Source organism: Pseudopipra pipra, unplaced genomic scaffold (assembly GCF_036250125.1).
Source record: "Pseudopipra pipra isolate bDixPip1 unplaced genomic scaffold, bDixPip1.hap1 HAP1_SCAFFOLD_47, whole genome shotgun sequence".
In the NCBI taxonomy this organism is placed as follows: Eukaryota; Metazoa; Chordata; class Aves; order Passeriformes; family Pipridae; genus Pseudopipra; species Pseudopipra pipra.
The window spans coordinates 7,420-19,667 of NW_026990950.1; the positions used below are offsets into that span (position 1 = coordinate 7,420).

The 12,248-nt window shown below is 69.1% G+C and overlaps 1 protein-coding gene across 1 annotated transcript; it reads right to left on the minus strand.

Annotated features, from left to right (window-relative positions):
• Positions 1 to 804: 804 nt before the first annotated feature.
• On the minus strand, positions 805 to 11,324 carry GIPC1 (GIPC PDZ domain containing family member 1). The gene is given in 8 exon segments (XM_064643607.1): positions 805 to 2,679; positions 4,667 to 4,748; positions 4,825 to 4,893; positions 4,895 to 4,935; positions 6,450 to 6,630; positions 9,280 to 9,465; positions 10,972 to 11,120; positions 11,123 to 11,324. Coding segments are annotated over 8 exon segments (981 nt in total). The 5' UTR covers positions 11,244 to 11,324; the 3' UTR covers positions 805 to 2,527.
• Between the last annotated feature and the right edge of the window lie 924 nt (positions 11,325 to 12,248).

Genomic DNA, 12,248 nt, shown 5'->3' on the forward strand with positions numbered 1-12,248 from the left:
GCCAGGGGGGTGTTTGAAGGGTGTGTAAGGGGTGTTTGAAGGGTGTGTAAGGGGTGTTTGAAGGGTGTGTAAGGGGGGTGTTTGAAGGGTGTGTAAGGGGTGTTTGAAGGGTGTGCCAGGGGGGTGTTTGAAGGGTGTGTAAGGGGTGTTTGAAGGGTGTGTAAGGGGTGTTTGAAGGGTGTGTAAGGGGGTGTTTGAAGGGTGTGTAAGGGGGGTGTTTGAAGGGTGTGTAAGGGGTGTTTGAAGGGTGTGCCAGGGGGGTGTTTGAAGGGTGTGCCAGGGGGGTGTTTGAAGGGTGTGTAAGGGGTGTTTGAAGGGTGTGCCAGGGGGGTGTTTGAAGGGTGTGCCAGGGGGGTGTTTGAAGGGTGTGTAAGGGGTGTTTGAAGGGTGTGTAAGGGGTGTTTGAAGGGTGTGCCGGGGGCACGTGGGTGTGCAAGGGGGGCACGAAGGGGTGTGAGGGGTGTGTGAGTGTGCAAGGCCGGGCAGAGCCGTGGGAGGGCGAGCGAAGGAGTGTGCGAGGGACACGTAAAGGGTTGTGTAGGGGCTGGGCAAGGGGCGTGCAAGGCTGTGACTGTGCAAGGGTGTGTAAAGGGTGTGTAAGGGGTGTGTAAAAGGCCTGTAAAGGATGTTTAAGGGGCGTGTAAAAGGCGTGTAAAGGGTGTGTAAGGGGTGTGTAAAAGGCATGTAAAAGGTGTGTAAAGGCTGTGTAAGGGGTGTGTAAAAGGTGTGTAAGGGGTGTGTAGGAGGTGTGTAAAGGCTGTGTAAAGGGGGTGTAAAGGTCCCCCCAAAGAGCCGCAGCCGCCCCCGATTTCTCTTTTTTATGTTAAAATCATTTTTCACCAAGATACAAAAATATCCCGGGGGGGAGGGGCACCCCCGGGACCCCCCGGGGACGAGGACACGGGCGGGGGGAGGGGCCGGGCCCCCCCAGACCCCCCTGAGATGTCAGTGCGGGGGGGTGGGGGACAGTGTGTGACAGTGTGTGACAGGCTCAGATTGGCACCGGGGGGGGCACAGCGGGGAGGGGGGGGGGCTGTCCCCGATTTTGGGGGGTCCCTGGGCTGCTCCAGCCCCTGCCCCCCCCAAAAAAAAAAAAAAGCCCCTAGAGGGGGAACAGCCTCCCCCGTGGGGGGGGCATTGGTGTCGGGGGGGGCACCGGGACCCCCAGAGTGAGGGGGGTGTTTGGGGGGGGCTTCATGCCCAGGAGTGCTTTGGGGGGGTCCCATTTGGGGGGGGGCACCCAGGTCATGGGAGGGTCCTAAAAAATAGGGGGGCATCCACCTCTTGGGGGGCCCAGACCACCTGGGGGGGGGCACCCAAACCCTCGGGGGGGTCACCAGATGTAGTGGGGGGTCCCATGGGGGGGGATATTAATTGGGGGGGGTCTGGATTTTGAGGGGGGCACCCAGGTCCCTTGGGGGGGGTCAGGATGCAGTGGGGAGTCCCAGGTGGGGGGGGGCAAGTAATTTGGGGGGGGTCTGGAGTTGGGGGGGTACCCAGGTCCATTGGGGGGGGTAAATAATTCGGGGGGGGTCTAGGGACAGGAGGGGACACACCAGGTCCATTGGGGGGGCCCAGTTTGGAGGGGGGCAACTCATTTGGGGGGTTTGGAATTGGGGGGGGGACACACACCTGGGTCCTGAGGGCAGGGGGGGTTTGGGGGGGCCTCCCCGGGGGCGCTGAGGGCACTTTAGGGGTCCCCCACCTCCAGCAGATTTGGGGGGATCCAGCTTTTGGGGGGCCCATTAGCAAGCGGGGGGGGCCCCAATCATGGGGGTCCCTGCCTGGAGCAGCTGGGGAGAGATCCCAGTCCTGGGAGGGGGGGGTCAGGCCTGGGGGGGGTCCCCATTCCTGGGGGGATTCCCCAACCCTGGGGGGGTCCCCCACAGTAGGGGACAGGCACAGTCCTGGGGGGTCCCCTGATCCTCGGGGGGTACCCCTGACCCCAGGGGGGTCCCCGATCCCTGGGGGGGTTCCCTGGTCCTGGGGGGGTTCCCCTGACCCCAGGGGGGTCCCCTATCCCTGGGGGGTTCTCTGGTCCTGGGGGGGTTCCCCAGTCCTGGGGGATGTTCCCGAGTCCCAAGGGTTGTTCCTGGTCCCGGGGGTTCCCCATGGGGGGGATCCTTGGTCCTGGGGAGGGGGTGGGGGATTTGCTGGTCCTAGGGGAGACCCCCCAATCCTGGGGGAGGTCCCCTGACCCCGGGGGCTGTTCTCCATTCCTAGGGGGGTCTTCCCCATTCCCAGGGGATGTTCCCCATTCCTGGGGGGTGTCCCTGGTCCAGGGGGTCTCTTTTGGGGAGAAGGGGGGGGTTCCCCATTTCTGGGGTGGGTTCCCCATTCCTGAGGTGGGTCCCCGGATCCAGGGGGGGGGTGTCCCCGATCCCGGGGTCGTTCCCCATTCCTGGGGGGTGTCCCCCATGCCGGGGTTGTTCCCCATTCCTGGGGGGTGTCCCCAGTCCTGGGGTCGTTCCCCATTCCTGGGGGGTGTCCCCGATCCCGGGGGTCCCCTCTGGGGGGGTGGGGGGCTCTAGCAGCGCCCCACCTTGGCGTCCCCAATGGCCCCCCAGACGTCGAACACGAACTCGTCGGGGAAGGCGAAGTCGCCGAGCTGCGAGTCCAGAGCCTCGGCCAGAGCGTCGGGGTCCCGAGCGTCCCGGCCCAGCTCCACCATCGTGGCGGCTGCGGGGACAGCGGGGGGACATCAGGGCTGGGGACACCGGGGAGGGCAGGGACAGCGGGGGGACATCAGGGCTGGGGACACCGGGGAGGGCAGGGACAGCGGGGGGACATCAGGGCTGGGGACACCGGGGAGGGCAGGGACAGTGGGGGGACATCAGGGCTGGGGACACCGGGGAGGGCAGGGACAGCGGGGGGACATCAGGGCTGGGGACACCGGGGAGGGCAGGGGACGGGGGGGGGGGGACATCAGGGCTGGGGACACCGGGAAGGGCAGGGGACGGGGGGGGGGACATCAGGGCTGGGGACACCGGGAAGGGCAGGGGACGGGGGGGGGGACATCAGGGCTGGGGACACCGGGGAGGGCAGGGGATGAGGGGGGACAGGGAGATACAGCCCAGCTCCACCATCGTGGCGGCTGCGGGGACAGCGGGGGACATCAGGGCTAGGGACACTGGGGAGGGCAGGGACAGCGGGGGGACATCAGGGCTGGGGACACCGGGGACAGCAGGGACAGCGGGGGGACATCAGGGCTGGGGACACCGGGGACAGCAGGGGACAGGGGGAGGGACAGAGGACACGGTGTCAGGGCTGGGGGGCACGGGGGAACACCAGGGAAGGGCGGGGGACAGAGGGGACAGGGGGGACACAGCAGTCAGGGTTGGGGGACACCGGGGAGGGCAGGGGACAAGGGGGACATGGGACACAGTGTCAGGGCTGGGGACAGGGAGGGACACGGCTGTCAGGGCTGGAGACACGGGGACACGGCGAAGGGCAGGGAACAGGGAGGGATAACGGGGGACATCGGAGAGGGCAGGGGACAGGGGGGACAGGGGACACAGAGTCAGGGCTGGGGGACACGAGGACACCGGGGAGGGCAGGGGACAGGGGGGACAGGAGGGGACAGAGCAGTCAGGGTTGGGGACACGGGGACACAGGGGAGGGCAGGGGACAGAGGGGGACAGGAGGATGGCAGGGGGCAGGGGGAATAAGGGGGGACACCAGGGGAGGGCACGGATATGGGGGATCGGAGGGATGTCAGGGGACATGAGAGGATGGGGGGGACACCAAGGGATGTCAGGGGACATGAGGGGATGGGGGGGACACCAAGGGATGTCAGGGGACATGGGGGGACACAGGGGCATGTCAGGGGACATGAGGGGATAAGGGGGACACAGGAGGATGGCAGGAGACATGGGGGGGACACAGGGGCATGTCAGGGGACGTGGGAGGATTAGGGGACACGGGGGGATGCCAGGAAGCATGGGGGGACATCAGGGGACATCAGGGGACACAGGGAGATGTGAGGGGACATCAGGGGACACAGGGAGACACAGGGAGACACGGCCCCGCTCCACCACCGTGGAGGCTGCAGGGATGGGGGGGACAGCAGAGGATGGGGGGATGTCAGGGGACAGGGGGGACAGGGGGTTTTTGGGAGGGTCCCAGGGGTATTTTTGGGGGGTGTCCCCCACCTCACTGTCCCAGACGCCCCTGGAAGTCTCCAGCAGAGCCCAGGAGGGTTTCGGGGGTCCTTGTGGGGGTGGGAGGGAGTCCCATGCCCGGGGGGGACTTTGGGGGGGCCAGAAGGGGTTTGGGGACATCCTGGGGGTCCTGGGGAGGGTATTTTTGGGGGGTCTCCCCCAGCCCCCTGTCCCAGTTGCCCACAGAACTCTCCAGCAGAGCCCGGGGGAGCGTTGGGTGGTCCCGGGGATCCCGAGGGGGCTTTGGGCGTTCTGGGGGGTTTGGGTGGGGTCCCACAATCCAGAGGAGTTTTGGGGGTGTCCCGGAGGGGTCCCAAGGGGTATTTTTTGGGGTGGGGGGGTGTCTCACCCAGCTCACTGTCCCGGATGCCCACAGAACTTTCCAGCAGAGCCTGGGGAGCTTAGGGGGGGTCCCACGCCCCGTGGGAGGTTTGGGGAGCTCAGAGGGGGTTTGGGGGTCTCAGAGGGGGTTTGGGGGGGTCGCAGGAAGTTTTGGGGGGGCTCACCCAGCTCGCTGTCCCGGATGCCCATGTAACTCTCCAGCAGATCGTCCACCTTGGCCACCGCCCGCTCCTCGAAGGCCGAGGGCTGGGGGGGTCAGGGGGGTCAGGGGGGAGGTTTGGGGGTCCCCCCATCCCTCCCTCCCCCTTTTGGGGTCCCTTACCTGCTCCTCGACGGTGGCGGGGCCACGGGAGCGCAGTCGGAGGGTCCCCCGGCCCGAGCCCACCTGGGGGGGCCCCCCCCCGGCCCCCCCCCGAGCGGGGGGCAATCATGTCTGGGGGGACACGGGGGGTCAGCGGGGCGGGGGGGGCAGCGAGGGGGGATTTGGGGGATCCCCCCCAGCAATGAGAGGGTGGGATTTGGGGACACCCCCTAAGGAGGGGGCAGGATTTGGGGACACCCCCTGGCAATGACAGGGTGGGATTTGGGCCCCCCCCCGCCAGGCATGGAGAGGGGTGAAGGGGAACTGGGGGGCCCTCGGGTTTTGGGGTCCCAAAGCACTGTGGGACCCTTCAGCTCCCTCCCAACATTTTGGGGTCCCCCAGTTATCTCCCAGTGCAGGATGGGGGACCCCAGATCACAGGAGTGTCCCCGAGCTCCCAGTACCCTCCCAGTGCTCCCAGTGCCCACTAAAGGGAACTCCTGGAGCAGCCCAGCCACCCCCCAGTACCAGCTCCCAGTACCACCTCCCAGCACTCCCAGTGCCCACTAAATGGAATTCCTGGAGCAGCCCAGCCACCTCCCAGTACCAGCTCCCAATACCGCCTGCCAGTGCTCCCAGTACCACCTGCCAGTGCTCCCAGTACCACCTCCCAGTGCTCCCAGCACCCCCAGTGCCCCTGCAGGCCCATCAGGGCTCAGTGAGGTGCAGGGCGGAGCTGTGCCCGCGGGGCAGCTCCTGCACCATTCCAGTCACCTCCCAGTGCTCCCAGTGTGCCCTCCCAGTACCCCCCAGTACTCCCAGTGCCCCCCCAGCACTCCCAGTGCCCTCCAGTACTCCCAGTGCCCCCCAGCACTCCCAGTGCCCCCCCAGTGCTCCCAGTGCCCCCCAGCACTCCCAGTGCCCCCCCAGCACTCCCAGTGCCCCCCAGTGCCCCGGTACCCACCGAAGGCGCGGTGGGGCTCGGTGAGGAGCAGGGTGAGGGAGTGCCTGCGGGGCAGCTCCTGCACCATTCCAGTCACCTCCCAGTGCTCCCAGTGTGCCCTCCCAGTGCCCCCCCAGTACTCCCAGTGCCCCCCAGCACTCCCAGTGCCCTCCAGTACTCCCAGTACCATCCAGTACTCCCAGTCTCCCAGTGTCCCCCCAGCACTCCCAGTGCCCCCCCCAGCACTCCCAGTGCCCCTCAGTACTCCCAGTACCCCCCAGCACTCCCAGTGCCCCCCAGTGCTCCCAGTGCCCCCCAGTGCTCCCAGTGCCCCCCAGCACTCCTAGTGTCCCCCAGTACTCCCAGTGCCCCCTCAGTACTCCCAGTGCCCCCCCAGCACTCCCAGTGCCCCCCCCAGTGCCTCCTCAGTACTCCCAGTGCCCCCAGCACTCCCACTGCCCCCCCAGCACTCCCACTGCCCCCCCCAGTGTCCCCCAGTTCTCCCGGTGCCCCGGTACCCACCGAAGGCGCGGCGGGGCTCGGTGAGGTGCAGGGTGAAGCAGTGCCCGCGGGGCAGCTCCTGCAGCAGCCGGGCCACCTCGAAGTGCCCTCAGTGTGCCCTCCCAGTGCCCCTCCAGCCCTCCCAGTGCCCCTCCAGCACTCCCAGTGCCCCCCCAGTGCCCCCCAGTGCCCCAGTACCCACCGAAGGCGCGGCGGGGCTCGGTGAGGTGCAGGGTGAAGCAGTGCCCGCGGGGCAGCTCCTGCAGCAGCCGGGCCACCTCGAAGTGCCGCGCGCCCACGAGGCTGCGCCCGTCGATGGCCTCGATGACGTCCCCGACCCCGATCAGGGGGATCCGCGCGATCACCGAGCCCTCCCGGATCCGCTGCGGGGGCGGCAGGGCACGGGGTCACCAAGGGGGGGTCTGGGGTCACCCTGGGGCACCTGGGGGATCCTGGAGGGGCCTGGGGTCCCCCTGGGGCTCCTGGGGGGGGCCTGGGGAGGCCTGAGATCACCCTGGGGCTCCTGGGGTCACCCTGGGGCTACTGGGGAGGTCTGGGGTCACCCTGGGGCACTTGGGGTCACCCTGGGGCACCTGGGGGATCCTGGAGGGGCCTGGGGTCCCCCTGGGGCTCCTGGGGGGGGCCTGGGGGGGCCTGAGATCACCCTGGGGCTCCTGGGGTCACCCTGGGGCTACTGGGGAGGTCTGGGGTCACCCTGGGGCACTTGGGGTCACCCTGGGGCACCTGGGGGATCCTGGAGGGGCCTGGGGTCCCCCTGGGGCTCCTGGGGGATCCTGGAGGGGCCTGAGATCACCCTGGGGCTCCTGGGGGGAGCCTGGGGGGGCCTGAGATCACCCTGGGGCTCCTGGGGTCACCCTGGGGCTACTGGGGGGGTCAGGAGTTAACCTGGGGCTCTTGGTGTCAACGTGGGGGGACCTGGGGTCACCCCGGGGCTCCTGGGGTCACCCTGAGGCACTTGGGGGTCACCCTGGGGCACCTGGGGTCACCCGAGGGGGGCCTGGGGTCACCCCGGGGCTCCTGGGGTCACCTTGGGGCACCTGGGGGGTCCCGGAGGGGCCTGGGGTCACCCTGGGGCACTTGGGGTCACCCTGGGCCTCCTGGGGGGGTCAGGAGTTGACCTGGGGCTCCCGGTGCCAATGTGGGGGGACCTGGGGTCACTCTGGGGCACTTGGGGACACCTGGAGCCACGGGGACCACCCGGATCACCTGGGGTCAGCAGGGGCTATTTGGGTGTTCCGGGGTCCTGGGGGGGCACCTGAGGGTCACCCTGGGGGCACCTGAGGGTCACCCCGGGGGCACCTGGGGCCAACTGGTCAGCTGGGGCTACCTGGGGTCAACAGGGGGTCCTGGGCTCATCTGAGGTCACCTGGGACCATCTGGGTCAATTGGGGTCACCCGGGAGTCCCAGGGGTCACCTGGGCGGCCTGGGAGCACCTGAGGCTACTGGGGGTCACCTGGAGGTACTGAGGGCACCTGGGGTCAAAAGGGGCTACTGGGGGCACCCGGGGGTTTTGGGGACACCTGGAGGTCCTGGGGGCATCTGGAGGCACCTGGGGGCACCTGGAGGCTCCTGGGAGTCCTGGGGACACCTGGGCACACCACGGGGTCCTGGGGACACCTGGGATCATCTGGGAGCCCCTTGGGAGCACCTGGATCCCCTGGGGGTCCTGAGGCCACCTGGGACCACCTGAGGTCACCTGGGGCCAACAGGGGCTATCTGGGGGTCCTGGGGTCTTATGGGGTCACCTGGGGCCAACAGGGGCTATCTGGGGGTCCTGGGGTCCTGTGGGGTCACCGAGGGGCACTTGGGGGCACCTGGGGGTCTGAGGGCTACCCCAGGGGTCACCTGGGGTCATACAGGGTCACCTGGAGCCACCTGGGGGTCCGGGAAGCACCTGAAGCTACCGGGGGTCACCTGGGGGTACCGGGGTCAACCTGGGTCACCTGGGGATACTGAGAGTACCTGGGCTCATGCGGTCTCAGGTGTGTCCCAGGTAGCCCCAGGTGTGCCCCAGGTGTGTCCCAGGTGTCCCCAGGTGTGTCTCACCTGTGCCAGGTGTGTCTCACCTTGATGAAGGCGTACCCCACCCTGTTGTCGGTGATGGTGAGCCCCAGGTGTGTCCCCAGGTGTGTCCCCAGGTGTGTGTCACCTCTCCCAGGTGTGTCCCCAGGTGTGCCCCAGGTGTGTCTCACCTGCCCCAGGTGTGTCTCACCTTGATGAAGGCATACCCCGCCCCGTTGTCAGTAATGGTCAGTCCCAGATGTGCCCCACGTGTGTGTCACCTCTCCCAGGTGTGTCCCAGGTGTGTCCCCAGGTGTGTCTCACCTGCCCCAGGTGTGTCTCACCTTGATGAAGGCGTACCCCGCCCCGTTGTCAGTGATGGTGAGCCCCAGGTGTGCCCCAGGCAGGTGTGCCCCAGGTGTGTCCCAGGTGTCCCCAGGTGTGCCCCAGGTGTGTCTCACCTGTGCCAGGTGTGTCCCAGGTGTGTCCCAGGTGTGTCTCACCTTGATGAAGGAGTACCCCGCCCCGTTGTCGGTGATGGTGAGCCCCAGGTGTACCCAGGTGTGCCCCAGGTGTGTCTCACCTGCCCCAGGTGTGTCTCACCTTAATGAAGGCGTACCCCGCCCCGTTGTCAGTGATGGTCAGCCCCAGGTGTACCCAGGTGTGTATCACCTCTCCCAGGTGTCCCCAGGTGTGTCCCCAGGTGTGTGTCACCTCTCCCAGGTGTGTCCCAGGTGAGTCCCAGGTGTGTCTCACCTTGATGAAGGCATACCCCGCCCCATTGTCAGTGATGGTGAGCCCCAGGTGTGTATCACCTCTCCCAGGTGTGTCTCAGGTGTGTGTCACCTCTCCCAGGTGTGTCTCACCTTGATGAAGGCGTACCCCGCCCCATTATCAGTGATGGTGAGCCCCAGGTGTGTGTCACCTCTCCCAGGTGTGCCCCAGGTGTGTGTCACCTGTCCCAGGTGTGTCCCAGGTGTGCCCCAGGTGTGTGCCAGGTGTGTCTCACCTTGATGAAGGCGTACCCCGCCCCGTTATCAGTGATGGTCAGCCCCAGGGCGTCCTCGCTCTTCTCCACGGTGACGTCCTTGGCGCGGCCCTTGGTGTGGGCGAAGATGAAATCCTCGAGGCCGATCTGCCCCCCCAGCAGCTTCTCCATGTCCACCTTGGGCGTGTTCAGCGTGCAGAACAGCACCTGCGGGCACCAGGGGGTCAGGGAGGGTACATGGGGGGCAACTCGGGGGCAGCTGGGGGGTCAGAGGGACACCTGGGGATACCTGCAGGGCATCTGGGGGGCACGGGGGGGGCATCAGGGTGGGGGGGGCACCCGGAGGGGGCATCTGGGGAGGGCTGGGGGGTGTCAGGGGGGGTGAGGGGGCACAGGGGGCACACCTGGGGACACATCCAGGAGAGGGGGCACCTGGGGGGCCCCGGGGGGACCCCAGGGATGGCAGGAGGGGGGGGACACGGGGGCACAGTGGGGGGCACTTGGGGAGGGGGGGCTGAGGACACCTGGGGGGCACCTGGGGACACTCCCTGTGGGGACATGGGGGGTGGGAGAGGGGGGAAAGAGCTGCTTGGGGCCACCTGGGAGCCCTGGGGGCACAGGTGAGACCCCCCCCCTCCCAGGGGACCCCCCCACGGGACACCTGGACCCCCGTGCTGGGGACCCCCAGGACAGGTGGGACTCCCCCCCTCCCGGGGGGCCCCCTTGTGGGACATGAAGGCCCCCCTGGGGTCCCCCGACCCCAATTCCCACAGCTCCCCCACCCCAAGTCACCCCCCAAGGGTGGCCCCCTGTCCCTTGGGTGGTCCCCAATGGCCCCAGGGCCCCCCAAACCCCTCCACGTCCTGACCCTGAGCCCCCCCAGCAGCCAGAGGGGACCCCAAACCCCCGGCCCTGAACACCTCTGACCCCCTAGCAGCCAGAGGGGACCCCAAACCCCCGGCCCTGAACCCCTCTGACCCCCCAGCCCCTGAGGAGGACCCCAAACCCCCAGTCCTGAACCCCCCTGACCCCCCAGCAGCCAGAGGGGACCCCAAACCTCCGGCCCTGAACCCCCCTGACCCCCCAGCAGCCAGAGGGGACCCCAAACACCGGCCCTGAACCCCCCTGACCCCCCAGCCCCTGGGGAGGACTTCAAACCCCCGGCCCTGAACCCCCCTGACCCTCCAGCAGCCAGAGGGGACCCCAAACCCCCGGCCCTGAACCCCCCTGACCCCCCAGCAGCCAGAGGGGACCCCAAACCCCCAGTCCTGAACCCCCCTGACCCCCCAGCAGCCAGAGGGGACCCCAAACCCCCAGTCCTGAACCCCCCTGACCCCCCAGCAGCCAGAGGGGACCCCAAACCCCATCTCTCAGCTCCCCCCACTTCTGGATGCCCCCAAACCCCTCCAGACCCCCCATCCTTCAACCCCCCCAGCCCCCACCTCTCCTGGGAGGACCCCCCTGCCCTCCCCACCCCTGGGTGCCCCCCAAGCCCCCACATCTCTGGGGGAATTCCTCAGCCCCCCCCCCCAGCTGAGGTAGGTGGAGGGGGATCCCTCAGTCCCCCCCAACCCCAGGGATGCCCCCAAACCCCCCTCCCACAGCCCCCCCCCCGTGCCCCCCAACCCCAGGGATGCCCCCAAACCCCTCCAACCCCCCACCTCTCAGCCCCCCCCGTGCCCCCCCGCTCGCCCGCGGCCCCCCCGCGCCCACCTCTGCCGGGGGGATCCCGAAGGCCTCCCCGATCTTGCCGTAGAGCTCCCGGACGTTGCTGAACCCCTCGACCCTCCCGGTGGGGCTCCCGTGGGCCAACTGCGTGTGGAACACGAGGCGCGGCCGCAGCGCGGGGGGGGGGGGCCGCGACCCCCGACGCTCCCCCCGGGGCGCCCCCGGGCTCGCCCGGGGCCCCCCCCGCGCCCCCCGGCCCCCTCCTCGTTCTCCACCAGCGGCGGCGGCTTCTTGCGGCGGCCGAGGCCCAGCGGCATCGGGGGGGTCCGAGGGGGGTCTGGGGGGAGGTCTGGGGGCGCCCCGGGGGGGGTGGCGGGGGGGTGGCGGGCTCGGTGCCCCCCGCCCCAGGAGGGGGGGTCCTGCGGTGCTGCTGCGCTGGGGGCTGGAAGGGGAGGGGGCGCTGAGGCTCCGGGAGGGGGCCCCGAGCCTGGGGGGGGGGGGTCCGAGCCTGGGGGGGGCCCGAGACCCCCAAGGAAGGGGGTGAAGGGGCGGGTGGACCCCCCCACCACGCCCCCTCCCACCAGGAAATACAGACCCGGCCACGACCCCCCGGGGGTTCGGTCACCCCCTCCCAGAGTCCCCCAGATCCCAGACTCCCCCCCGAACCCTCCGGGTCCTGGACCCCCCCAGACTCTCCCCAGGCCCCCCGGTCCTCCCGAGTCACCTCCCGGTCTCGGCCCCCCATCCCAGGCCCCCCTGACCCTCCCCCGATCCCCCCCAGTCCCGTGTTGCCCCCCAACCCCCCCAGACTCCCCAAAACCCCCCGAGCCGCCCCCGCCCCCCCCTCACCCTCCGGACCCTCCGCCGGGCGCTGCAGCCGGACCGGCACTTCCGGGTGGGCGGGGCCGAGCCCCGCCCGGACCAATCAGCGCCACCGCCCACTCAGCCCGGACCAATCAACGCCGCCGCCCCCTCCCGGCCGGACCAATGGGAGACAAGCGGGGGGACAGGAAAGGGGCTGGGCCGCCCCCCGGGGCAATGGGCGCGTCCGCCCGCGCAGCCAATCAGAACAGCGCATGCCGGGAGGGGGCGGGTCCCGAAGAGGGCGTGGTCGGCGGTGGGCGGGGCCAAGAGGGAAAGGGACGGGGGGGTCGGGAGAGACCAAAAGCGCCGGCGGGGGGGAACGGACCCTGTTTGGGGCCAGGAACAGACCCCTGGGAGGGGTCACTGGGGAAGGGTTCAGATCCCTGGGGGGGGTAACGGACCTCTGGGGGAAGATCAGACCCCTGGGGGGGTAACAGACCTCTGGGAGGGGTAACAGA